Source organism: Numida meleagris, chromosome 7 (genome assembly GCF_002078875.1).
Source record: "Numida meleagris isolate 19003 breed g44 Domestic line chromosome 7, NumMel1.0, whole genome shotgun sequence".
Taxonomy (NCBI): domain Eukaryota; kingdom Metazoa; phylum Chordata; class Aves; order Galliformes; family Numididae; genus Numida; species Numida meleagris.
The window spans coordinates 4,325,293-4,351,623 of record NC_034415.1 but is presented as its reverse complement, the minus strand read 5'-3'; the positions used below and the strand labels follow the sequence as shown (position 1 = coordinate 4,351,623).

Below are 26,331 nucleotides of genomic sequence, written 5' to 3'. Positions count from 1 at the left end.
AGCAGCAGGGGCAGATTAACACGGAGTTGTGAGCTGGGGGGGGGCTGCTGGGCGCTGCCCGAGCTGCGCGGCGCCGCCGACGCACACGCGTAGGGGCACCCGCAGCCCCATCCCCGCGCCCTGCCCGTCCGCGGCCGCTCCGAGTGCCCCTGGGGAGGGACTCCCAGCTCTGGGGGTGCACCTGCCGGGGGGCCGAGCCGTGCCGGGCCGGGCAGACGCGCGGCGGGCAGCCCCGCCCCGGCCCCCCCCACCCCGGGCGATGGGCGGGGGCCGGGCGGAGCGGGGAGAACAGCACGGCACGGCTCGGCACGGCACGGCACTGCACGGCTCCGCTCCGCTCTCCCGCCATGGCATCCAAGTGCCCCAAGTGCGACAAGACCGTGTATTTCGGTGAGCGCGACCCCGGGTCCCCTCCCCACCCCCCCGCGTGTCCCCGCGGCGCAGCGCAGCGCATCCCCCTGCCCTGCCCGCCGCCCCGGTGCCGTACAACGGGTGGGGGCTGCGTCCCGCTGTGCGGAGGGGGATCCGTCCCATAGAGTCCCATAGACCGTGGCGAGAGGGGGGGTTCGGTGGGTTGGAGCAGAGGGGCAGGTGCGAGCGCACCCGATACGCTCCTGTAAGGCCGGGCCAGGTGCGCGCTTCGCCTCCCGCGGGCGGCGGTTCGGGTTTCTGCGGTGCTTTGTCAGAGGGCTCGGTGCCGGCTCCGCCCGGGTGGGCGCTCAGTCCCGGTTCTGCGGGAAGCGGGGCGGCCCCGGGACCATCCCGGCCGTGGGGTCCCCCCCCGCGCCCCCCGGTGCGGCCCTTGGGCACAGAAAGCCCGGCGGTGCCCGCGCGGTGGAGGCACCGGGAGCGTTCATTCCTTCCCGGCCATCTCCAAGTAAACACAGAAATAGGAATTTGCTCTCTTCCTCCTTTAAATAAACCTATTTGTGGGGGGGCGGCGGGAACGGCTCAGCCTCGGACATTTCTCCCCGTGTGAACTTTTTCCTTTTTAAGCAGAAAATAGCCCGCTGGCCGGCCGCTGGGCACGGCCCGGGGTCAGCCCTCCTCCTGCCCCAGGGAGGGCCGGGCAGGGAGCGCAGCCCCAGCCCCCGTGGCTGCGGGGGGCTCGGGAGTCCCTGAGCCCACGGCGCTGTATAGGGCACGTGCCACAGTCCTGACTCCAGCAGGGCGCTGGGGGCGGTGGGCAGCCCCTGCCCTGCGCCCTGCTGCTTCCCCTCTCCTGTCCCCCTCGGGGACGTGGGGACGTGCGGGAGGGAGGGGGCAGCGGCACCTTCCCCTCACCCTGTGATGGGGCGTGGGGAACTGGAGCAGGAGCCGGCCGGAAACTTCCCCTCTCCCGCTGTTCCAGCAGCGGCGCGCGCTCCTGACGTCCTCGGCTTCCCCTCTGGGAACCGCCCAGGCTCCCACGGAATAAACCCGGCTTGGTTTATTTAATGCACAGAAGGCAAGCGAGAGCCCTGCGCGGGGCCGGGAGCTGCTCCCCGGGCAGCCACCAGCACAGAGCCGGGCACGGAGCAGGGTTACCTGCTGGCAGGGCTTGGCGCACCCGGGCATCCCCCGGCCCCAGCAGGCGGGGGTTGATCCCCGGCGCCCTGCTTGCCAGCGCTGGTACCCGCAGGCAGGAGCGTGCAGGGCTGTGGCTGTGGGTCGCGCGTGGGAAATGCCCCCGTGTCCCGTTCTCGGCCCCGTGGCCGACCGAAGCCAACGGCAGCGGGTACCGATGGAAAACTCATTTCCAGCCCAGCCCGCCTGTTGCTCCGCGCTCCCTGGAAAAATCCAGAGACTCCTCCCTGTACTCAGAAGGATGTGGGCGTTTCCTGAGCTGCAGAATGAGCTTTTTTTCTTTAAAAAGCGCAGGGAAATATAAAAATAGTCCTCTGGCTCTTTTGTCAGACGGTTTTTGGAAGCACGCTCGGCCCGCAGCGCAGTTTCCAGGCGGAGCGGGGCACGCCGCCACCTCCCCTCCATCGGGGCAGCGCGGTGCTGGCAGGTGGCTGCGGCTGGGGCAGGGAGTGCCCGAGGGATGGGGCTGCTGGGAGCCAGAGCGCCATGGGACCCGCTGTGCCGCAGCGGGTTCTGCGGGGTCCCGCCAGCCACAGCTGAGCGTTTCTGCCTCTGGGCCCCTTTTCCCAGCGGTTGGCAGGATGGTTTGGGAGGTTCCCTGCTTTCCTGTACCGCGCTTCCCGAGCACGAAACAGCTCAAAGCCCTGGGGATGCTACGAGCACGTGGGCACAGCGCTGGGCTGCACCCGCTTTGCTCACGGGGGCTCCAGCCCCGGTGTTGGGGTGCGTGGAGGCTGAGCCCATGCAGGCAGGGCTGCCCGGCAGGAATCCAACTGCTCAGGCCGCCCTGCGACCGATTAATCAGTAACCGCTGCCCTCAGGTTGGAGCCGCTCACTCACTCACACCCGGTGAGTGCCCAGTGCGGGCTGCAGGGCTTCATTCCCACGGCAGTGCTGACAAAGGGCCGCTCTGAGCGCGCTGCCCGTGCTCCTTATGCAACCACTGCCCCGTGACTCCGGGCGGCCCCTCCAGGAGCGTGCATGGGCTCTGCAAAACCTTAACAGAGGGCACTTGGCTCCTCACACGGGGCACTGCGAGGGAAGGACGCTGCTGAGTGCTGTGAGCTGTAGGATGTTGTCTGTAGGAGGGCAGGCATCAGCCCCAGCCCCTCGCTCTGCGTGCGGTCAGTGTGCGCGGTACCGCGGCTCCCAGGAGGCCCCGCAGCGCTGTGCGGGTTGCCCTGACCCCTGGGAATGGGGGCTGGGTGTGAGATCCTCTGCTCCATCCTCCTTTGCTGTTGGCATTGGGGCCTGCGGATGGGGAAGGGTGACGGGGCCGAGGAGGGGGAAAGAAAGGGCAGGAAAGGTGGAGCGGGAACGCCCCAGTGAGAGGTAATGGAAAATCTGCCTCCGTAGCATTACAGTGAAAACCACCGGCCAGGGCGTGTGCTCTCGGCTGCGATAGGGCCGTGGTGGCACCGCTGCCAGGGGCAGGAGGTGAGGGCTGGGCGTGGGCCCTGGCACTCAGGGCTCATCATGGGACAGCCCGCATGCAGGCAGGTGCCAAGCATCCTGGCCACGGTGGGGACAGCAGCGCCTGGCTGTGCCTGTGCAGAGCAGGGCTGGGGGGCACTGCTGTGGGCTTGGCTGCTCCAGTACTGCCTCAAATCTCTGCTGATGTGGGCCAGGGAAGGCTCTCACCCTCCCGGCACTGCCCATCAGAGATGGTATCAGCTCAGAGGAACACGGTGCTCCTGGCCAGGGAGAGGCTGCGTCTCTGCGCCTGCCCTGCTCTGGTGTGCTGGGTCAGGGAGGGCTGCCGAGCTCACCCCGTGCACTCTGATTTCCATTTGCTGTTTTGTGGCAGCACAGGGCCTGGAGCAGCAGGAGGGAGAGAGGGAGGCTGGCAGACAGCAGCCAGATGAAAAGGGAGCAGCAGGAGCATTCCTGGGAGCTCCACTGCGGGTGCCCGGGGATGCCTGGTCCTATATCCCGAGTGAGCTGGGAAGCGTGCCCACGGGAGCACTGCAGGCCCTCTCCCAGCACAGCCGTCCCCATGCAGCACGTCCCGTGCACACAACGGCTTGATGAAGTACAGCAGCCCCATGAAAAACGGAGAGGGAATTTGCTCGAGGCTGCCCTGTGCCCGTGAACCGGAGCGGGAGGGCGAAGGCTCACACCCAGGAAAGTGCCAGGAGGAAGAGGTCTGTGGGCAGTCAGCGGCCACGCTACTGGGCACGCCGGCGGCAAAGTGCAGGGGGAGCCGAGCAGATGGGTCCTGGTGTCTGCGCTTGGCTTCGTTTCCCCCCGACCCTCCCGGATGCCGGGTCCCCGCACGGCTTCGGCATCTCCGTGGCTGCGCTGGGCTTTGCGAGCCTGGAACGGCCGGGTTGGCGATGCCGCGTTTGCGCGGCTGGAGGAGCGGCGGTGGTGTCAGGGGCTGCGGGAACAGCGGGGCGAGGGCTCGGTGCCGGCCCGGGCGGGGAGGAGGGCTCCCGTCCCGCGAAGACGCGCTCGGCTCCTCTCGCCTACGCCGGCGGCCCTGCCCGGGCACGGCGCCTGGCTGCGGGCTGCGCGGGCGGGGCGGTCCCGGCACCATCCCGGCTGCGGTGCGGGGTGCGCCGCCGCGTGTCTGGGCGTCCCCAGGGAAGCGGGCTGCGAATTCCCGCTGGGAAGGGAGGGAGGGAAGGGAAGAAGGGAGCGAAGGACGCGGGATCGCTCCGGGGAGGAGGCAGCAGCTCCGCTCGGCAGCGCACGGCTGCTGCTGGCGGCCCGCTTCCCAGCCCTGCCGCGACACAGCCCGCAGCCGCCCGCGGGCAGCGATAGCGGCAGCCCCAGCCCCGCAGCCCGCCCGGATCGCCGTGGGGGGGGTCCCCTCCGTGGCGGGGTGCGGCCGGAGCCTTCTCCGCCGTAGCTGATGCAACCGCGGAGCGGCCGCGGCCCGGTGACAGCAATCCGGTGCGGGCTGCCCGCGGTGATTGATGGGCAGCGCCGGCACAAACGGCCGCCGCCCTGGGAATGGGCCGGGCAGGCTCCGGGCGGCTTCCTTTGCTCGCGGCGAACAATGCGGCCCGACGGCCGTCCGGCGGAGCGCGCTCTGAGCGCTTGGCCCTGTTCCCCGTCCCCTTTGTTTGCGCGTACCCGGCCCCGTGCCTCCAGCCGAGGGCGAGGGACGGCTCCAGGGTGTCCCCGGGAGCGGGACAGCACCCAGAGGCCACCTCATCCCTCCTGCCCATTCGCGGCCGGGGCTGCGGCCCCCAGGGAGCAGCGGGGTCTTACAGCTGCCCGAGATGTCGCGGGGGCGAATCTCGTCTGGCGGGGGCCGTGGCAGCTGCAACAGCCAGCGCCGCTGCAAAACATCCGCCGGGAGCTTCCTCCCGCGGCTCCCTGAGGGGCGGGGGCGGCCGGAGGTGACGCAGCCCCGGGCCCGGCTGTGCAGCCGCTGGGATGCAACCGAGCGGCCCCTCGGCCCCGAGCCTCTGGCTCAGCTTTCAGAAGCTCACGCTCCATTTCCCTCCCTGAGGAAGCTGCCCTGTGCCCGGGGCCGGTCTGGCTGGCAGCCTGGTCTTGCACATGAGCAGCACATCGCCGGGGTTCTTGTCTGCCACCGGGCGCAGTGCGGCTCCACATCCCAGCCGCGGTCACGCGGGGATACCTGGGGCTCGCGCTGCTGCGCATCCAGAAAGCCCCGGGCCGGAATGTCCCTTTGTGTGCACCCTCGTGACCCACGTGCGGCCCAAGCGGGGTTGCAGTGAATTTCCCTTGCTGGGAGAAGCTGCTGACCCAGCTGGGGACTGCTGTTGCGCAAAGCGCTGCTGCTCTGCGAAGCTGTGTCACTGAGCCGTGCTCCCAGCTGACACCAAACCCCAGGTCCGTGCTTCCCTGGGGATACACCAGGTCCATCCTCCTCCATCTCTGTGGCTCACTGTGCATCAGCCCTGGGTGACCGTGGGGTTGTTTCGGCATATCTTGGCACTGTGGATGCCCTGGGTGCAGCCGTTTGCTGGAGGAGGGCAGCTCTTGGAGCTGGACCTGCCCTCGGGGAGCTCCCGGCCCCCATCGCGACCCAACACAACCCGGTGACATTTGCTGAAGTCCTTACGAGGGGACAGGGGCTGGGAAACATTCCTCTGCGGAGGGCTGTTCTTGTGGAGCAAAGCTGAGCTTTTATTTGCTCGTTAAATATTTTATTTGGCCCTTATGATTTAGTTTTATGATGGCTTTAATGGGATGGTGCTGCTTTCCAGCTGTCCCTTCTGCGTGCACCCCTGGAGCTGGGGACCCCCCAGCTGGGAGGGAACCACCGGGCACCGCTGTCCTAGTGCCCTCAGAAGCCAGCGAGGAGCGGGGCCAGCACCGTGCAGATGGGGACGTGGGTGAGGCCCTGGGGATGTGCAGCCCCAGGAGGTGCATTTGTGGAACCGGTCTCTGAGCTCTCACCTTCCTGGAACTGGAGGCTTTGAAGCCATTTCTGGTGCCCGCAGCGTGTTGCCCCGCAGGCTCACAGTGCGCACTGTGCCCACGCACCTGTCTGTACACCATGCCCACTCCCAGCCCTGCACACGCAGACGGGTGTTCTCCAGGGCTGAATCTAGACTTGGTGACACCGGAGACTGTCTGCTATCCTGGTCTGAGCCAGAGGCACAGCAGCTGAGGCATGAAAATGAGCAGGAGCTGCCGGGCCAGGCCGGGTGGGCATGGCAACTCTAAATATTTGAATGGGAGCAGGGCCGTGTGGGGCAATGCAGGGAGTAAAAATAGACATGGGGAGTAGGAGCATGGTGCTGGAGCGGCCCTGGGAACATCGTGTGGAGCAGAACAGCCGATGGGAATAGGGGTGCAGGCAGTGTGATAACACAGCCCCACATTGGCAAAGGGCACTCATTCATTCTTGTTTGTCCGCAGCCGAGAAGGTCTCCTCCCTGGGCAAGGACTGGCACAAGTTCTGCTTGAAGTGCGAGCGCTGCAACAAGACCCTGACCCCAGGCGGGCATGCCGAGGTGAGGGCCAATGGGCAACAGAGTGGGGTGGTTGGGGCATAGGGTCTGGGGACTAAACCCAGGCAAGGAGCTGGGCAGGAGCAGGACGGCCAACCCGTCCTTGAGGAGCTGGCTGCATTCCCCATACAGCTTCTAATGGAGTTAAGAAAGCCCCAAATCCACCCAAAATGTAAATATTTGGAGAAGCTGAAGGAGCAGGGGCTGTGCCGACGTGCTCTCTGATGCCCCAGGGATGGGGACGTGCCAGGAAGCAGTCTGGGGCCGGTACCTGACGCTGCACCCGATGAGCCCTGCAGCTGTACCGCTGGGAGTGTGATGGAGCTGGCAGCAGGTGCTCAGCCCCACAGCAACTGCATGTCCCCTGCGCCCCGGGCAGTGTGCTGCCTCTCGTGCCAGCATGTCACCAGCTCCTTAGCGGGGCACAGCTGAGAGGCGGCTGGCAGCAGCCAGGGCAGCCGGGCAGTGAGGCTGAGTTAAGCCTGGGGAATTCACTCCCTCTCCATATAAGGCCAAATTCTGCTGGGGTGACGGCAGCCAAGGCCTGGCTGATTGTGTCCTGTGAACCTCGGGGCTGAGGATGCGGAGGCACAAGCGCTCTTTCTTTTCTCTTGGACTCGGTTCCCGGCACCTTGTGGGAAGCTGCTGCTGGAGCCGGGGCTGCAGCGGCGTTATCTCAGGGCCCCCTCCCGTGGGCGGCCGCTGGGCCGTGGGACAGAAGTGCTGCAGCACTTATCACCCGCTCCGTGCCTTCCTGCCATAATCGCCCCCGGCCGATAGCAGGGCCGATAGCAGCGGGGCTCTGATCTGCGGCCAAGGCGAGGGGCACAGTGACCGGGGTGGAGGCAAAGCAGAGCAAAAGGCCTCTCCTCGCCTGGCCAGGGATGTGCTGGCACAGAGCTGGGGGGGAGCTGCTGCCTTACCCTTGGCATTGGGTGCCCAGTGTGGGTGTAACAGGGCCAGAGTGGCCAGTGAGCACACTTGGGGCACTGCCACCCTGCTCTGATAGAGTCATTAATGTTGGAAAAGACCTCTAAGATCATCAAGTCCAACCAGCAACCCATCACTGCTATGGCCAATAACTATCTCTGAACATGGGAGGGGATGGCGGTGACCACGAGGAGCACGCTCGCTGCCCAACACCCTAACTGCCCTCTCTCCCCAGCATGATGGGAAGCCCTTCTGCCACAAGCCCTGCTACGCGACGCTCTTCGGCCCCAAAGGTACGGTCTGGGCCCTGCCTGTCCCCTGCTGCTCCTGTCCCCAGAGCCCCAAATGTGTCCCAGGACCTGGGCTGCTGTGAGCAGATCCGATCCCAAACGTACAGCTGCTGTGTGCAGGGGGGCAGCGAAGCTTCTGGAGGGGGATCAGTCTCAACAGCTGTCTCTTCCTTATTTATTTATTTATTTATTTAATTTATTTATTTAATTTATTTATTTAATTTATTTATAAATTAAAAAAGCAAACTCCCATTCGAACAGCAGGTGGAGTTGCTCTCCTGTCCCAGACACAGCTGCATAAAGCCTGGGTTGGGAGGAAGCTGGGGCTGAAGGACCGTGGACGACCAGCAGGGATAGGGGCTTGGGGGAGGTGAGATGGGGCTGGGAAGGGATGGAGATCCCTCGGCTGCTGCAGCCTGTGCCCCGCTGCAGGGGTGAACATTGGCGGCGCCGGGTCCTACATCTACGAGAAGCCGCAGATTGAGGGGCAGAGTGCGCCGGGGCCCATTGAGCACCCGGCCAGGGTGGAGGAGAGGAAGGTGAACGCTGCGCCGCCCAAGGGACCCAGCAAAGGTGAGTAGGGGGGCACGGGGCAGGGGGCTGGGGGCTGGATGAGGTGTCCCACACTCACGTCCCTCCATCTTACAGCCTCCAGCGTCACCACCTTCACCGGGGAGCCCAACATGTGCCCACGCTGCGGCAAGAGGGTCTACTTTGGTAAGGCTGCCGTGGGTGCCGGGCGCGCGCTCTGTGCTGGCACTTGGTGGCATGGGGGACATGCCCCGTGGCGGCACTTGGTGGCAGGACCCCTGGGGCACGCGGCAGCTGGGAGGGGGTGGCTGGTGTCCGCGCGGTTTTATCTGCAGTGGTGATGTCCCCACGCGTTGGTGACGTGTGGGGGTGACCCTCTCGTCCCGGCTGCAGCCGAGAAGGTGACCTCGCTGGGGAAGGACTGGCACCGGCCCTGCCTACGTTGCGAGCGCTGCAGCAAGACGCTGACCCCCGGGGGCCACGCCGAGGTAAGGGCCGGCCCCGCACCGCGGTGCTGCGTCGTGCCGGGCTGTGCCACCGCGAGAGGGCAGCGCGGCTCCGCGCAGCGCACTGCACAGCCCCGCGGTGCCGCACGGTGACGCGTCTGTCTCTCCTCCCCGTGCAGCACGACGGGCAGCCCTACTGCCACAAGCCCTGCTACGGGATTCTTTTCGGGCCGAAGGGTGAGTGCTGGTGGCGCGGGACGGGGGGACGCCCGTCCTACCCGTGTCACCACCGCTGTGCGCGTCCCTCCTTGCAGGCGTCAACACCGGAGCCGTGGGCAGCTACATCTACGACAAAGACCCTGAGGCGAAGAACCAGCCCTAGGCGGCCCTGCCACGCCCTGCTCACCTCCCGCACCTACAAATACCGGAGCAGCCCTCGGCCACGGAGCTGTGCTCTCTGCTGTCTCTATAGAACCTCCGGGTTCTATACCGTAGTCCCTAATATAAGCTTCAGTGTTTAAAGGCAAAGGTAGAAGGCGCCTCTGCTCATCCCCAGTGCGCTCTGCCCTCCCCAGGACGGGCTGGTGGGGTTGGTCACTGCCGTCCCGGTGTGCATCCATCCCGCAGCTTCAGGGGATGCTGTGACACCAGTGACACGCAGTCTCCCAGCAGCCTTTCTCCTGCATCCCCATCCTTGCATCCCCCCCAAAAAAAATCACCCCACTGTGGATTCCACCTGCTCCCTGTGCCCGGGGGGGCAGAGCGCGCCGGGTCCTGAGCCCGAGGTTTCCCGTCGCGGTGTTTATTTATGAGCTGTTGTCATTGTGCTCCCGGCTGTGGGGACACCCCCTCGCCCTGTCCCTGTGCGCACGCTGCTTGCGCTGCCCACCCACCCGGCCGTGCGCTCCTCGGACTTTCGTTATTTGCTGATAATAAAGGTTTTGAGAGAGGCGGTGTGTGCTGGGCTCCGGGGGTGGGCAGGGAGCCTCTTGTCTCCGTCTGCTCCGTGTGGGGCGCACGGGGCAGCCCCAGGCTGTGGGGCACAGAGAGGCAGTGGGCGCTGTTGACTCCCCGCAGCAGCCGCAGCCCTTTCCCAGGCACGGTGCAGCAGTCCCTGCGCCCGGGAAGCGGATGTGTGTGTTTGTGTTTGGTGGTGTTTCTATGGAGACCTGACCCCGCCGAGCTCCTTCCCTGACCCGCGGCAGAGGGCCCAGCCCCACAGGCAGCAGCACTGTGCTGTTCTGCAGCGGTGCTGGGATGGGGGTTCCCGTTGCCCCCTGGACCCTGCAGCATGGCAGGGCGAAAAGGGCACTGCTTGTGGCTGTTGTCACACCAGCAAGCTGGTACCAAGCTCTGCTACTGTCCTTGAAACCCTTATTAATTAATGAGCTTAATGAGCCCACCTTTTTGTCAGGGCTGGGGGGCCAGGGGAGCTGAGCATGGCACAGCACAGCACGGTGTGCACCGCTGCTGGGCTCAAACGCGAGATTTCTTTGCTCTGGGTGGGGCTGGCTCTTCTTTTCCTTCTTCTTCTTCTTCTTCTTCTGTTTTTCTTTCTCACATTTTTTCCCCCCCATGAGAGTTTCACTGGGGAAAAACTAAAGATAGCCAAATGTCAGTGGGTGCTGGGAAGCCAGCTGTGGGCGGGCAGCATCTTGTCCCTGTGCAGCCTTGCAGCCTGGGGACATGGTAAGGGCAGTGGGCACTGCGGGTGGTACCAGGGTATGTTCTGGGGTCCCGCATGGCATTACCCATGCCCAAGGGCTCAGGGCAGTGCTGGTGCAGCAGAGCAGCGCTTCGGGTGGGAAGGCAGCTCAGCCTCTGATCCTTGCTATGTTTTTGTACTTATTTTTGGGAGACCTATGCGAGCTGAAAATGCCCCCTTCCTGCCAAAAGGGGCCTTGAAAACCTCTTTCCCCTTGGGGACGTTAAGTATTTTATTATTTCTTTCAGCTGGGACTTGCTGGTGGGATGAGAAAATTGGCGAGTGGTTACAGACATGTTCTCCAGGGTAGGGGGGAAACAGAGCCCAAAGCAGATACAGGTCGCCTGCAGGGGAGGGATGCAATGGTCAGGGTTGGAAGGGGAACCCGAAATGCGGGGAGGCACCCGGAGCCCCACAGTGCAGTGCTGAGCTGCGTGCAGCTGGCGCTGTGTGGCTGGGCAGGAAGGCAGGACAGATTTAAAGTGTTTGCTGGGAACTTGAAAACAGGAGCCAAAAGGGATGAAGTGCTGGAAGATGTGATTTAAGAGGGGTATTACAAGCAGCCCAGCGAGCACAGCTTGCTTCCACGGGGACAGGAACCAGCTCTGGTGCTCCCCAAAGGCAATAGTGCAGCTCTGTCTGTCTGGGCTGGGCTTTGGGTCATCCCTGGGGCAAGTCAAAGACAGGAGATAAATCCTGGAGAGGGTGCAAGAGGGCGGGCAGGGATGGAGGAGGGACAGTGTGAATCTATGCACTGGAGGGTTAGGTCTGTAAATCCATTGCCAATGGGCTCCCAGCAGCATGAGCATTCAGGGGACAACCCTGGGGGCTCCTGGGGTGTCTGGGGACTGGATGTGGTGTGGATCTGGGAATAGCTGTGCCAATAGGATGGAGTTGTGCACGCTGCTGATGGGGTTGTGTGGGTGTGCGACCCGTGGCTGCATTCCTTCTCTCGCCCTGTCCCAGGATCTCCATATGGAGCTAAGCAGCTCCATCTAAAACAAGGATGCAGCCTCACAGCATGTGGCCGTCCCTCTCCCTCCCTGTGCCGCCACTGCAGAGGGCAGCAGGTTTCCCTTAGCACACAGACAGCCCCGCTGCAGAGAACAAACACCTCCTGAGCCATAAACCAGGGAGTTCCCCAAAATAGGGCTGTGCTGCAGCTCAGCCACCTGCCTGGAAGCTGCTTTGCTGAGGGGACACGGCTGACCCAAGTGTCCCAATTCCCTTTGGAGAAGCCAGCTGAGACCCACCTGCTCCCCGTTCCCCTTCTCACCTTGACCGTTAGGAGCAAGTGAATTTTTAACTGAGAATAAAATGCATGGCGTCAGCAGCCTGGAGCCAGCACAGGGCAGGCAGCACGGCTGATCCTATGGCAGGGCTGGGAGGGGTGGGGAGGTGACCCTGTGGGTCTCAGCACCCCCAGCTCTGGGACACCTTTCCAAAGCAGCAGGCACTGTGTCTTCAGCCAGCCCAGTCACAGGTGGGCACAATCACTGCAAGAGAAATGATGCTGGGAAAATGCACCAATGCCTCCCATGGTGGGCTTCAGCCAGGAGATTTCCTGGGGCTGCTGCTAATGGAAAGCTCACAGGAAAGAGCAGACAGTAACAGAGGTTTTTGGCCAGACTCTGTGTGGGGAGACAGCAGGAAGCTGTGCCTGGATGGAATTTCAGGTCGTTTTCCATGTAGCTGGGACTTGGAGAAGTTCTCCTGTCCCACATCTGGAAATCCCAGCCATGTGCCAAGGGTGGCCCTGTGCAGGCAGCCAGGCACCCTCCTGCACACGTGTGTAGCAGGGCTGGGCTGGTCCGGCAGTGTGGGTGCTGCTGAAGCTGGGAGCTGGGTAACCCCACAGCACCTCCGAGCAGGATGGGCACAGGGTCTTTCTGTGCAGCCTGATGCTGCTAGCTCTGATAAGCCACTGCCCCAGCACTGGTGGGACCAGGAGCTGCAAAATCATGAGTCTGTGCCTGCATGCACAGTGCTGTATTGACAATAATGCATGCCCTTGCTCATGAGGTTTCACGATGACCTGGCAAGTGACTGCTGTGGGCAGTCAGCAGCCTGAGCGGGGCTGGGAATGTTTTTGCAGCTTCTGCTAGAAACAACTGTGTGATTGTCTGTGAATGTGAGGGGGGACGCTGCACAAACAGGGCAGGAAATATGTTTCGTGGTCTCAAAACCACCTGCGGCCTCATCTCTGCACGCCGTGCAGCATTGTTCCTGATTCCTCCCAGCCCTCAGCCTCCTGTCAGCTTTATGAAGACATACCCCAGAATTTCCCCTTAGGGTGTAATTGGGCTTGGCAGCCCGCTCTGTACGCTGCTCCCACGTGCTGCCCTAATGGGATTTGCCGCACGTGGAGCCAGGCGAGGGCACGCACTCCCCGGCACCCCATCTCCGGCATTGCTCCAGCAGCTCTCCAGCCTCTCCCTGGGATCCCACAGCTGGCAGCCTCCCCTGGCCTCTTTGGGCGTTCTAAGCCGCCCTGTAATTTTCTTGTCAAATGAGTTACATATTGGGCTCGGTAGGACATATTTTACAACAAGTTGTCTCGGCTGAGCGGGCCCGTGACTTGCACAAGTGCAGGCTGAAATATGGCCAGGGAGGGGAATTCTGCAGAAGCTGCAGTTGGAAAGCACTTGGAAAACGTCTACATCTCCTAATCCCCCGCCAGCCCCATGGCAGTGATGCACTTTGGACATTCCTGGGGTTTTATTGAGTCACATTTTCCTTGGGAAGGGGACCCAGAGCTGCCTGGGAGGATCTGTGGTTGGGGAAGAAGTTAGAGGAGGCATCGGCAGTTCTGCAAAGGAGGAAAGCATGAGCAGCACTGTGCTCACTCCACATGAGTGGAGCTTGTTTGTAGCACGGGTGCGAGGGTGCTCGTGGAGGCAGGTGGCAAGGGCTGCTCGGTGGCATGGCATGGCACAGGGGACTTTGGCTGATCTTGTCACCGTTTCATCTTTCCTTTGTGCAAACGCACTGGGGCCGCAGCCCTACCCCTAACACTGCAGCTCGGCCTGAGGCTGCTGGGGGCACATGCTCAGGGATGGGGCTGTGTCCCGGCCGTGACAACACTGCCTGCCAGCACGTCACCCCAAACAAACAGTCGGCCGCCTGGGTTGCCGTGAGGGTGTTGCCACGCTGCTCAGGAGCGTCGGCGCCTGATGCGCCGGGATGGAGCCTCCACCCCCAGATTGGTATCAGAGGACACAGGCAGCCGGGGCATGCCATGCTGATGGTTAAATGAGCTGGAACAAGTCTGCAGATAAGATAACGGCGGCTTTGCTGAGGAGGCTGTTTGCAGCTGGTGTCTGTGTCGTTCCCCTGGTGGAGGAACGGTGTCCAGCTCACCCCAGGGCTGTGGGTGGGGGGCTGCAGGCTGGCAGAACGTGGTATATTGCCTCACTGAGGGGTTCCACAGCTTGGCTTTGGGACTGTTAGTGAAATCGCTCCCTGTACGACAAGGAAAAGGCCACATCCTGCAGGTTCCTATGGTGCTGCCATGCTCCCCTCAGCCAGCAGTGCCATGGGCACTCCATGCTCACCCCAGTGGTGCCAAATCATCAGCAGGAGCCTGTGCAGCACGGAGCTCTGTTTGGCAGGGCTGGCAGGGAGCAGCTCCCGGCTCCTCGGCGCCAGCTGTGTTACCCCCCAGTGGCCTTGTGCCCGCTCTACTGCACGAATGGCCTCGGACAAGGGCACGGGGGGGCTGAGCTCCCCATGCTCTGGCCTGCCAGCATGCAGTGCCATGGGGACACGGTCTGCCTGGCTGGGCTGGGAGGCTCCTACTGCAGGAGCAGAGCCAGGCACCGTGTGGTCCATGGGGACTGGGGCCGATGCTGGGCAGAACTGCCCGCCGGCACCAAAACAGCCTTAAAAGGGAGACAGCTGGGGCCAGCTGTCCTGGCTGGCAGGGCCTCAGAGCAGCCTGGGAGGGAAGCAGGGCTGCAGGAGAGAGGGGACATGCCCCGTGTGCCATCAGAGCACAGGCCTCGGGATGTGGCACATCCTAAACGTGGTGTGTGCACATATGTGCTGCCTCAGGGCTGCAGCTCCAGTGGAAAGGACGGAGGAGACAGGGTGGAGGCTGCAGCCTCGCAGGCCTTGCATGACTCATGCCTGGCCCGAGCCATCCCCTCCCCGCAGGGCCAAGGTCAGTGCCAGCAGGTGGTGGGCTCACAGCCTGCACCCACGAGTGGGCCTGGATCTGTGGGGCGAGGAGTGCCCCGCATTTGGGCGCTGGGTCCTGGTGCTGCCTTTCACAGGGCCTCTCGACCTTCCCAGCGCAGCAACATGCCCTGGGGAGGATTGTTTCATGCAAAACAGACCTTTGGATAGGCTCCTCATTTCCTTCGTGGCCAAACACAAAGGAACAACAAGACTTCACTGTTAATAAAATGACAACAGTCAGCCTCAGATGGGCAGGCCCTGTGTGCTGCACCCACGCCATTCCTGAGGCCCTGCAAGAAGGGTCCGGCCCCACAGCCCCCCCACATCACCTCCTCCTCAAGGCTACCCGTGGGCAGCATGCATGGCTTCAAGGTGCACTTTTGCACTGGAGGGATAATGCAGGTCTGCCAGCTGCGTCAGCACCCAGGTGTGGTCTGTCTGGGTGTGGTTAATTGGTGATGCCAAACATGCCTCCAACCCTGCTTGTTGCAGGGCTCTTGGGCTCTTCTGCTGCACTGGGGTGGGCAAGAACCAGCAGGGAGCTGGGGGTAGGGGAGGGGGATGCAGGTGTGCAAAGGGTGAAAGGAGTGCAGGATGCAAAGCTACAGGAGTTGCAAGAAGTGCTGGTGGTGGGCGTGCAGGAGGTGTAGGGGTGTGGGATGTAAATGGTGCAGGGCACAAGGGGTGCAAGATGCAAAGTATGCAGGATGTAAAGAGTACAGGGCACGAGGGGTGCAAGATGCAGACAAGTGCAGGATGCAAAGTGTGCAGGAAGCAAGAGGTGCAAGATGCAAAGAGAGCAGTATGCAAGGGGTGCAAAGAGGGAAAGAAGTTGCAAGAAGTGCAGGGGTGGGAACGCAGGGGGGGCAAGGGGCACAGGCAGTGCAGGGATACGGGATGCAAGGGTTGAAGGGCACAAGGGGTGCAGGATGCAAAGAGGGCAGAATGTAAAGTATGCTGGATGTAAGAGGTGCCAGATGTAAAGAGAGTGCAGTGCGCCAAGGGTGCAGGGGTGCAAAGAGTGAAATGGGTTGCAAGAAGTGCAGGTGGTGGGAGTGCAGGGGGGGCAAGGGGTGCGAGATTCAAAGAGTGCAGAGACTTAGGGGTGCAGAATGCAAAGAGTGCAGGGTCCAAGGAGTGCGGAGCCCGGGCTGGCAGTGCCCGGGGGTGGCTCCAGCTGCGGGCGGGGCCGCACATCTGGGCGGGCCTGGGCGGGGCCCCCGAGCAGTGACTCCGGCGGGACCGGCGCCGAGCATCCCACAGCCGGTGCGAGCGGCGAACGGAGCCGAGCCGAGCCGACATCATGCCTAAGTGCCCCCGCTGCGACAAGGAGGTCTACTTCGGTAAGGGCTCCCTGCCTCCCCCGGCCCCAGCCACCCCCGTGCTGCCTGTCTTGGGTGCTGCAGACTCTTGAGATGCCCTGCTGCCGTGCACCCCGGTTCTGTGTCTGCCCGGCGTGCCTTGGGTGTCCCCCTAAATCCACCTGAAGAGAGGGGCTGCAGGGTATGCCCAGCCTGCCCATGCGGGGCTCAGCACAGTGCTTGAGCCCTGCTCTCTCCCCACAGCTCTACCGGCCCAGCAGCGTGTCCAGCTGGGGTCCAGTGCAGCCTCCAGCCCTGTGAGGCAGGCTGCAATGGGCTCAGGGTGCATGGCTGTGCGCTCGGTGGGCACTGTGTTGGTTTCTGTGGCTTAGCGCAGTGGGGAGGTGGCTGTGTTATTTTGAATTTGTTGGGCTTCCGCCTGCTGCGGGGCTTGGCGCAAGTGTGCTGCCTTTGAATTGGGGCTGAAGCGCCATGTTCTGCTCCTTTGGGTGCCGTGGTCCTGTTGTCTCACCCAAGATTTGAGCTGAAGCAGCCAGGCTGCAGCGGCCAAACCTCCCCACTTCCCCGGCTAAGTTCGCTGCGGATTGCTGCGAGCAGCGTGTATGCGTCTCTGCACTTAATTTCCTTGAGATGAGGGATCGGTGACCTGAGTACCATGACTTCTGCACTCTGCCTTATTTCTGCTCTGCCTGTGGGTGTGCCGCAGCTTGCACTTCTGCTGGAGAAATCTGAAGCTGAAACATGAGGTTGAAGGGTCAGGGAGAGAGGTTTCCCCATAGTTGCTCTCTCTGCCAAACAAATCCATCTGTTGGTGATGCCCATCCTGGGCAGTGTTGGGGTGGCTGTGGCCCTAAAGCTGGGGTACAGCTTTGGTTGAGCCACGTGCCTGCAGCCGGGCGGTGAGGTTGGCTCAGACAGGATTGCTGTGCCCGCAGGTGTGGCTGTGGTGGTGCTGGGATCATTTGACCAAGGAGGGGTTGGGCCCTGCTCTTATCAGCTCGTTCTTATGAAATTGGCACAGTTTGTGCAGAGAAGGCTTCAGAAGTGGCCGGAGCCATGAGCTCACTGCGTGGAGATAGGGAGCGCTGGGAGAGGAGGCAGAGCGACCCATGCTCCAGGGTTCTCGGGGTCCTTCCTTGGGCGTGCCTTAGGCTGCTTTGGGACAAACTGAGTCTGCAAAGAGCAGGGGCTCCTCTTGCACCCAGCTGGCACTGAGGCAGGACACAGGAGGCTCTTTGTGCTTCACGGGGTTGCCTTGTGCCATTGGGCGCTGCCCCTGCTTCCACCCCTGCAGCCGCAGGCTTGCTCCTTGCGTAAGCTGCTGTGGGCAGATCTGGATCCCAAAGAAACCCTTTCCTTGACCGCCTTTTGCAGGCATGGGATGAGGGCTTGGAGCTGGCTGTGGCTGGGTTCCTGTAGAAAGCTCTGCTTTATCACTTAATAAATCCCCAGGGGTGCAGCTGCCAATAGCAAGAGCACATGCGTCTGCAGAAAATACTGCAGAAACAATCTCCTCCCCTGCTGGGCTGCAATTAGAAGCTACACTGCTTTTTCCCCTCTCCACAAACATGTCCTGGCCCAAGCCAGCAGCGTGCTGTTCCCCAAGCCCTGGCCCGGCTCTGGCCTTGCTGTGGTTTGCGATGGCACTAAATCAGAGCTGTTGTTGCAGCTGGTGGCAGAGGGTGCGGCGGTGGTTTTGCTGCCCCAGTGCCCCTCTGTCTGATACCTGTCCTCTTCATCCCACCAACCCTAGGAGAGTTTGTGTAGAGGAGCTCTGGCTGGCCAGGGAGAAATTCATCTCCATGCAGGCTGATGTTGGAAGGGAGAGGTATCCAAATCTTCTCTGTCAGACTGGTGACAGTGGTCTGTCCTTCAGATGGGGCAGCCACCGTGTTCAGGCTAAGGGCTCTTGGCAGTGCCATGCCCCAGGTTTGGGTTTCAGCACCTGGGTGTGCATGCTGATGTATGCTCGGCTTGGGTTTGGCACTTGCAGGACTTCTCCTGTGGGCAAAAAGAGCTGGGCAAATAGCCCCAAACCTTTCATACTCTGCAGGGCTGGCAGCAGGAGGCTAGCCTGCCCCAAAAGACTTGTTGTGCCTGGTCAGAGCCTTGGCTAACCCATCTCTTTGCATGGCAGCTGAGAAGGTGACTTCTCTGGGGAAGGACTGGCACCGGCCCTGCCTGCGGTGTGAGAAGTGTAACAAGACCCTGACGTCTGGGGGGCACGCAGAGGTAGGTCTGGTGCCCGGGATGCACTCATGGAGCAGGGCGGGTATGGCCAGTGGGGTGCAGGGACTGATGCTCTCCTCTCCTCCTGCAGCACGATGGCAAGCCCTACTGCAACCACCCCTGCTATGCTGCCTTGTTTGGACCCAAAGGTAGGGCAAACTGGGGCTGGGCATTTGGGAGGGAGGAGGGAGTCAGCGAAGGGAGTTCCATGCCTCCATCTCTCCACAGGGCAGCAGTGGTGCGTCCTGCAGTACTGCTGAACCTGTTCCAATTTCTTGCAGGATTTGGCCGGGGAGGAGCTGAGAGCCACACGTTCAAGTAGAGCTCAGGTTGGTGCTTCCCTTCAGAGCTCCCCTGCTCACGTCCATGCTCGGGAGCATCCTGCTGGGTGCCAGCTCCCCTCTGCCAGCCCCAGCAGCCATCATCACTGCTTGGCTCCAGCAGCGGGTGCTTCTGTTTGAGGCTTTTTGGCAGAGATGGAGTCTGTCCCAACGCACTGCTGTCCTGGGGCTATCCCTGCTGACATCCCCTCTCTCCCATCCCACTCCAGGTCTGATGGGCAGAGCTCCCAACGCAGCCTGAAGACAGCACAAATCCACCGCAACAGACATGCCTTCTTGTCCTTCATTCACTCTGTAATCAAATAGCACGTTAAAGCAATAAGTAACCCAGGATGGGGCTGGTGCAGAGAGGGGCTCCGCTCCAGAGGGAGCTGCAGTGCAGGAGGTTGGATGCTGCTCCATAGGAAATTCGGCCACTGAGGGCTGCCTGGAGAGGAGACCGCACCTGGCCAGCTAAACCCAGCCCTGCTTCTGGCACCTGGCTCTGCAGCAGGGCCCACCCTTGTATTCCCAATCTTTAATAAACCTTACAAACCAATGCTTACTCCTTGTTGTGGCCTTGTTTTTTGTACTGAGGATCCAGGGTCCTTGCTAAAAAAGGACCCAACAAGGGCAGAACTGTGGGATGAGGTCTGGAACACTGTCCTTAGGCCCCCCAGCAGCCCTGCAGAGCCCCCAGCACCCCAGATCCAGTACGTGGCTGGGAACCAGGCTTGAAGCCCCATGGGGCTGGGCAGGCTCTTGCTGTGAGGCAGTGCAGGACGTGCCAAGAAAACGGTTATTTGCTGCCTCCGCTCTGACCAGTCATACAGAAAGGCCGCGTCAGGCAGGGGTTAGCGGCAGGGCAGGGTGAGGCCCTGCTGTTGGTGAGAGTGAAGGTGCAGTATTACCGAGCAGGAGCTGGCTCTGAGCCCCTTGCTCTCTGTTTCAGCCTCTTTTTCTTCAGCCTCTTCCCTGAAGGAAGAGCTGTGCTGACAGATGTGAGAGGCGTCGGCTGTTTCAGAAATGGTTTCCCTAACACGAACCACTCCATTTACATGTTCTGATACGCTTCACAACACAAACAGGTATTTTCGTCTATGCTTTACACATGCATTTCTTTAGGAACTGCAGTGTTTTCTGTTACGCTGTCGTTACTAGGACCTGGCCAAACCCTGCGAGGTCAGAGGTATGTGCCTGGTACCAAAATCTTTGTTGTTAGAAGCAGTTCCATCTGATAAACCTCTTAAAACTTCCCGTGTGCATGATGTCAGAAGTATCCCCCCAGCCCCACATCCTCTTCCCCTGCGAGCCGTGAGTGCAGCTGTAATAAGGGAGAGCTGCTCACCTGCACAGAGCTCCTGAATGATGCATAGTGGGCTGCCCTAGGCAGTGTGCAGACAAGCTGAACCTCATGCTGCACCTTGCCTGGGCAACAAAAGCTGGGACACCTCGAGCGGGCTCCAGGGATGAGCTCTGAGATAACGATTCCTGCTTCAAAAAGCTCCCTCTGGCTGCCCCGTCCCTCTGCCCATGCTCTCACAGAGACATGCAGCCCTGGACTTGCTGTTGGCACACTGCCCTCCCAGTGCCCTGCTGGCACTGGGCAGAGCCCAGCTCGATGCCGTGAGGTTGGGCAGTTCAGGCTCAGGTCACATTTGGAAGGAGCCTTGGTCAAAGAAAATACGTGGTAAATTGATTTTACATTCACTTCGTTCTTTGGAGAGGAAGAAGGAACAGCTGCACGGTGTTTGGAAGGGAAGCCAGGTGTGCAGTGGGAGGTGGGTTGCCAGCAGACACAAGCTTGCGCCAGGAAAGGGGAGCAGGATGCCGGGCTGAATTCCTGGCTTTATGGGGGAGCAGCTGAGGTGTGACACTGCCATCACAGGTCAGGGCAGCCCTAGCCCCAAGGTACCAGTCTGGGACAGCACGGGTTGCTGGTTGATCTCCAGCACAGTGAAGCACAGCGTGAAGCCCTCATGTTGGTGGCATGAAGCATCACAGTTGCTGACCCAGAATACGGGGCAGTGCTTCCTCTCATATTATTTCGGAAGCTGTGGCTGAGATCAATGGTGCTTGTGGATTGTTGAGCATTGGTTGCTATAAACACTGCTTTGGTGACAAAGAAAACAAACGACATCACCCGTTCCTCCAGCAGCATGTGTGGGTGAGCCCAAAAGTGTGGGCTAGGGAAGCAGAAGAGGTTTTGGCAAAGGACAGGAAACAGGATGGGCTCAGAAACTGAACTGCTGCGGTTTCACCCTATGCTTTGTGGCTTTCTGTACAGAAGAAGAAAGGAGAGGGGGACTGAAAGAGGGTGAGGGGCCCTCGGCTTGGCCGGTTCCCCCCCTGGGTGGCTGTGCCGCGAGAGATGTGGGGTTCTGCAGCAGAGCCCAAGCAGGAAACTGCAAGGACCAGCTTGGGACATCTGACCTGGTCCTGAATGCTCCCACCTGCTGCAGGCTGATGTCTTGTCAGCGTTACAGCTGTTGTGACCCTGTGGTCACAGATGGCCAGGGGGCAGCCTGAGCTGGGAGCCTGCAAACAGCAGGGGTGCAGAGGAACATTTTGTTGTTAAGTTAGAAGGAAGGGGTGAAGCTCCTGAGAACAGAGAACTGCAAGCCTGCAGATGTTTTTATTTTAATGTCTCGTAATCCTTCCTGATTCGTTTATCGTACTGGAAGTGCAGACCCCGCATCAGAGGGCCTGAGACGCCAACGCCTATGTTAAGCATCTGAAGCATCTGTCTGCCGGGAGCTGACCTCGGATTTTGGCACCGCAGGCCTGGTGCAGGCCAATGTGCTGCGTTTGGGAAAACCGGCCTTAGCGCAGCTATTATTACAGTAGACCTGTGACTGCTGTGCAGTGTTAAGCACGCTAAAAAACACGTGTGTGAAGCGCTGCGGCCACCGGGGAAGGGGCTGCTGGCCCTGCGGTGTTTGCTGAGCTGCTAAGGAAGGGAGGAAAGCAGCTCCTGGGCGGCTGCAAGGGAAGCACGGCTGGATGCACGGCCTAAAGGCTTGGCAGGAGATGAGGGAAAAAATCGTGAAAGAAAAGGAAGAAAAGCAGCTGGGTGTTTTCTCAGGAGCAGGGCTCGCACCCCTTGGCACCGAGGTGCCGCCAGGAAACCACCGTGTCCTTTATCGCGTGCAATCGGCGTGAGGCAATGGGACGCGGCGCGTTGCCGTGGCACAGCAGCAGCAAACACACGGCCTCAGCCCCACTGAGTCACCGGGTGGAAACGGCCCGCGCTAACCGCATGGGGAGAAACCCGTGGCCCTGTGAGGAAGGGGGAAGGAAGCGGCCTGCTGGAGGACGGCCATCCTTGACTTCTCCCTGCAGGCCTGGACTTGAGGCTCTGTCCCTCGTTCGGCCCCAGTGCACAGCACGGCTCCTCCCGCGGGTGTCGCGGTGCAAACGGTTTGGGTGCGGCCACGAGGCCAGAAGGAAGCGGCTCTCCGCCCGCCCGGCCTGCAGGGGGAGCTGCAAGCGCTCGCCCGCGAGGGCGGAAGGGGCGGGGCGGCGCATGCGCAGCGCGAGGGGCGGGAAGCGGCGGGTGTTGCGATGCGGCGCGGGCGGGCGTTGTCGGGCGCTGTCGGAGCGCTGTGCCGGTCACTGCCGCCCCGCGCCCGGCCCGCTCCCGACGTCCTGCGCCGTGCCAGGTTCGACCGGCCGCAGGCGGTGAGCCCGGGGTGCGGTCCTCCCCTCCTTCCCGGCCCGCGTGGGGCCGGTGTGGCGTTGCGCTTTACAAGGGCTGGCTGAATTCCTCCGAGCGGGGCCGTGTCGGAGCAGCTGTTCCTCTTGTTCTTTTGCAGACGCTGGATTTCTGGAGGCTGCTCTATGCTCTCCTGAAACAAATCCACGGGGGCAAGTGGACCGGGTCTGATGCCATAGGTAACAGCAGCCTGGCAGACTGCCGGTTCCGTAGCACTTTTGTTTCTGGCTAGTTGCTAGCACTCCGTTCATAACAACTGCTTACACTACTGCCTTGCTGTTGTATCACAGCTGTGCTCTGGTTTGGCTCCATTATCCAGAAAATGGGATGTTCTTGCTTCTCTTAGAGTCTGTTGTTTCCCTTGGGCATTTCTCTGCAGGTAAAACTGCAGTGATCATACATACTGTGAGGACCTGCCAAGATAATAACAGAAATAGATTTACCCATTCCACATACAGCACACGATTTTATGGTTAAATTTCAATCAAGCCTGTGTGAGGGCAATGAATTGTAACACTTGAACCGTAAAGACGGCATTTTGGAAATACATTCCAGACAAAGAAAAAAAGAAGTGTGTAAGTATTTTAGAGGGACCATAAATATTTCTGTGGACAAGTCTTCTACTGCAGAGAGAAGCTGCGTGAAGGCTGGCTTCTCACCATGCCAAAGCACTATTCATTTCTTAAATAACACCATTCTGAATTTGATAACTTTCTTCAGGCTTCTGTCCCTCTTCAAAGATATATCTCCACAGCCGTTTTGTTGTGGGAGGAATCTTTGAGAACAGGGTCATCTGTGATGGGCATAGCTTTCCCCACACTGATACCACTTAGAATCAGCCCTCAAAAGCTAAGAAAGCTGAATGACAGTGCTAATCCTCTGAAGAGCTGGAACTCTGGTGGCTTCAGAAACAGAGGGGGAAAAAAAGCTAAGCATTGTGCCTGATATCCCGTGAGGAATGCGAAGCAAAGTCAGTGCAGTTCAGCCGTTAGCTCAGCAGGAAATCTGCATGGTTCTGTTACTCACAGGACTGCTATTTTTCATTTGTCTGGTATTCCTTTCCCACTCATTTGCAGTCTGCTGCGTGTGACTGTGTAGTAAGTCAATTTACTTGCTGTCCACCGCAGTTTTGTGAGGTTGCAATCTCGTTTCATCCCGGCTGCTCCCTTGCTAATTGCTAGTAACATTTGGAGGCAGGATTTCCTCATGCACATGGCAGGTTGCTGGCTCTAGAGAGAGCAAACCCAGTCTGTGCTGGCAGATTGTCAGGGAAGAGTGCGTGGTTCTGAGGTGAGCTATTTTGGAAGAAACTTGTTTAGTCACAACTCTGTGATTAAGCCTGAAATTCAGGTTGGATAGCCATACTCCTGTTCAACATACACTAATTACCTTTGGTTGGCTGAGAGAATGGACTGCCTGCTGTGGATGGGATCAATATTTTACTTCTTTCTCCTCTGCCCCTGCTCCAGAGCAATTGTGGTCTTTTGCAAGTTATTTCATGGAAATGAAATGGAAGACTTGAGCTCAAGGGCTAAAAAACTTTCTCAGCTCTGTACAGGATCATGTAGAACAGTGAGAAACTGAGATTCCTCTAATCCAAGCCTAGCGCTTTAGTCCCTGGTTTGGGCTTCCCTTCCTTTGCTGGTTTTGTACAACCTATGAATTATCTTGGCTATAAACTAGGAGGGGGCACTTGCTGTATCCCAGAGGAAGGCTCCAAAGCATCATTCACTGTGAGTGTTGCTGTGTGTGTAGGCATAGGAACAGCCTTCTGGAAAAGAGAAGCCATACTCATGTGGACTTGCGCTTTTTATGTTTTTTTTTTTTAGGCTAAAAGTTTTTCTGAAGGAAAAGCACTGAATTTTGGCCTGCGGTCTGTGTGTTGCTGGGGCCGCTGCAGTTATTCTTGCTCCTCTGTAAGGCCAAACGTTTCGGGGACTGTGTGTAAGCTGTTGGGCCATTTGCAGTTGTGAGTTGCTTGAACAGAGCGGTGCTTTGCAAGGATACAATGCTCTTAGAGATTTTACCCGTGGAAGAGGGCAGAGCTTTACATAAAAGTTGTTACTTTAATTTGGGAAATCCTTTTATTCAAGCGACTTTCCAAGCTGCGCCCCTAGCGCATGTTTCTGTTTCAGTTAATAGTTTTTATTAGGTTTGGATCTCGTTATATAAGTGAATTTTAGGGAAGATTAGCATTTGCTTTGAACAGAATAGCTACTGGGCATTCCCTTTTTGTGGTTGTAATGGGATGCTGTTTAGAAAAACATTCTGCGTTGTGTTTTTAAATGGTTGATGGATTTTATTGCCCCTCTGGCAGAAAATGAAATATTTGAAAAATATTTTACGTACAAGAAAATCCTCACAGATTGATGTTCTAAAATGTGGAAGCTCTTGCATTCTTGCAAAAGCAATGCTGAAACACCACATCTTTCAGTCAGTGGTTACAAAATTCTGTGCATGTTTTTCTTTCTCATTTTGGAGGAGTTTTTTCTTTGTATAGTAAAATGCATGCATCATAGAAGCAGTTGACACACTGCAGCCTCTTAAATGTGTCAGGTCTCTCCTCAGAGGAGGACGAGTCAAAGTCAGCTGCGCAGTGGCACTGTCCATAACCTCACTGATGAAGTAAGTCAGGGTTTGTGGTTTCATGGAGTTATTTCTTCCCAGAGGCTGAGAGATAGTGGACTTGGTTAACAGCCACACCAGGTAGTGGTGCTGCATGCATTTTGGTAATTGGAGGAGATGGTTCTTTTGCAGAGTTGCAGTTCATTTTTTCTTCTATGAGAAAGAGGTCTGGGGCTGCAATATATTTTTCTTTGTTTGACAAATGAAGCAGAAAATGATGTTCTGCAGCGGCTGTTGTTTTTCACAATACCACCACCTCTGCAGGTGTTTCTTGCCTGAATGTGTGCAGTAATGTATCTCTGTCTGCTCTTGTATTTGATTTAGTCCCTTTCCACCTTAGTCTGCGGGACTAATGCCTAACCCTTATTTGAATACCTTCTTGTAATTCACTGAAAATAGCCTGTGGGGTTTGTAAAGTGGAAGAGCACAGCTTGAGCATAGTTTTAAGAGAGCTGAACCTTGAGGCTCATCCACAGCTTGGCTGTGCATACTGAACTTGCTTTTATAAATAATGTGCATGCAGAAAGGAATTAATTGGAAAGACTGTGTGGGTCTTTGTATATAGATTGCCTCATCCTAATAAAATGCCAGAAGAAAATGTTGGCAAAGAGGGGATGTCTGAGTGACTGGCATTATCTGCTATCCGCGTGATATTTTTGCCTTCTCTCTTGGCTGCGCACTTTGGAAGAATTCATCTTGTTCTTTGGTACTTATGTAGTTTTCAGTACCATTTATCTGAGGACTGTGTCCTTACAAGGCAGAGCGTTGCAGAGATGAGGAATACTAAGTGACTTCAGTAAGGTCACTCAGCCTTTCTGGAAAGGCTCTATGAGCCCCCGCCCCAGATCCACACCTCACCTGCGTACCAGCAGCACCTTCTGGTTAGGAGAGCAACGTGTTGCAGAGAGACAGCTGAAATGAGGAGATGAGGGGCCAGCGTAATTCCCACATTCAGGTGGTGAGTGATCTGGTCCCAAGTGAGGAGGGAAATGACAAAAAAGGGGAAAAACAAAGAAACAAAAGCCTAGCTTGCTCTCTATTCCTTCTCTTTGTTAGGTGATTTCTCAGGGAGCTCCTTGAACTGCAGATGGCAGCACATCATGCTTATTTGCTTTAAGAGGGAGGGAGAGTTGATACTGATGATCCTCCTTCCCGGTGGAGTGCTTCTATCTTTACCTGTTATGGCTGTTTGCTTCTTGGCAATGACAGATGTACAAAGAAAAGGAAAGGGGAGCAAGAAAACCTAGGTAATGTGAGAATGTTAGAGGGTGGTCAAAATAAAAGTCCTAAGAACTGAGTGCTCCCTTGTGTGTGTGATTAGAACGTATATCCACAGCCAGATTTTTAGGCATCTGCAGGAAGAGCAAATGGAATCATGGTAGGTGTCTGGGTTTGTCTGTAATGCAGAAGAAAGCTAGGTTTAAAACCAATTGTCTCAGCTGTGGTCAGTATCTTTGTCAGGAATTCATTTGTAGCTTTCATGTGGTCAGTCATGTATTCCTGCTGCTGCTGAAGATGTACAGTGATGTGCAGAGG

General features: G+C 59.1%; 3 protein-coding genes across 4 annotated transcripts in view; all 3 read left to right on the top strand.

Annotated features, from left to right (window-relative positions):
- On the top strand, window positions 233–9,650 carry CRIP2 (cysteine rich protein 2). The gene is made up of 8 exons (XM_021405027.1): window positions 233–390; window positions 6,412–6,506; window positions 7,669–7,726; window positions 8,156–8,296; window positions 8,372–8,440; window positions 8,648–8,742; window positions 8,880–8,937; window positions 9,015–9,650. Exons 1-8 carry the CDS (start codon window positions 348–350, stop codon window positions 9,080–9,082), a joined length of 627 nt encoding a protein of 208 aa, XP_021260702.1. The 5' UTR covers window positions 233–347; the 3' UTR covers window positions 9,083–9,650.
- Window positions 15,770–19,020, top strand: CRIP1 (cysteine rich protein 1). The gene is made up of 5 exons (XM_021405028.1): window positions 15,770–15,927; window positions 18,044–18,138; window positions 18,227–18,284; window positions 18,417–18,464; window positions 18,686–19,020. Exons 1-4 carry the CDS (start codon window positions 15,888–15,890, stop codon window positions 18,455–18,457), a joined length of 234 nt encoding a protein of 77 aa, XP_021260703.1. The 5' UTR covers window positions 15,770–15,887; the 3' UTR covers window positions 18,458–18,464; window positions 18,686–19,020.
- Window positions 21,976–26,331, top strand: part of C7H14orf80 (chromosome 7 C14orf80 homolog) — a 65,490-nt gene continuing 61,134 nt past the window's right edge. For both annotated transcript variants that reach the window (XM_021404935.1, XM_021404934.1), the window contains exons 1-2: window positions 21,976–22,136; window positions 22,271–22,349. In XM_021404935.1, coding sequence (XP_021260610.1) covers window positions 22,020–22,136; window positions 22,271–22,349 — 196 coding nt within the window. In that variant the 5' untranslated portion in view covers window positions 21,976–22,019. The remainder of the gene's footprint in view (window positions 22,137–22,270; window positions 22,350–26,331) is intronic.

Bases quoted from the DNA above. Each gene is read 5' to 3' on its own strand.
- CRIP1 (XM_021405028.1), top strand. From the start codon at position 15,888: ATGCCTAAGTGCCCCCGCTGCGACAAGGAGGTCTACTTCG. The intron at 15,928-18,043 runs GTAAGGGCTCCC...TTTGCATGGCAG, and splicing joins CGACAAGGAGGTCTACTTCG to CTGAGAAGGTGACTTCTCTG. The intron at 18,285-18,416 runs GTAGGGCAAACT...AATTTCTTGCAG, and splicing joins TGCCTTGTTTGGACCCAAAG to GATTTGGCCGGGGAGGAGCT.
- CRIP2 (XM_021405027.1), top strand. From the start codon at position 348: ATGGCATCCAAGTGCCCCAAGTGCGACAAGACCGTGTATTTCG. The intron at 6,507-7,668 runs GTGAGGGCCAAT...CTCTCTCCCCAG, and splicing joins CCCCAGGCGGGCATGCCGAG to CATGATGGGAAGCCCTTCTG. The intron at 8,297-8,371 runs GTGAGTAGGGGG...TCCATCTTACAG, and splicing joins GCCCAAGGGACCCAGCAAAG to CCTCCAGCGTCACCACCTTC.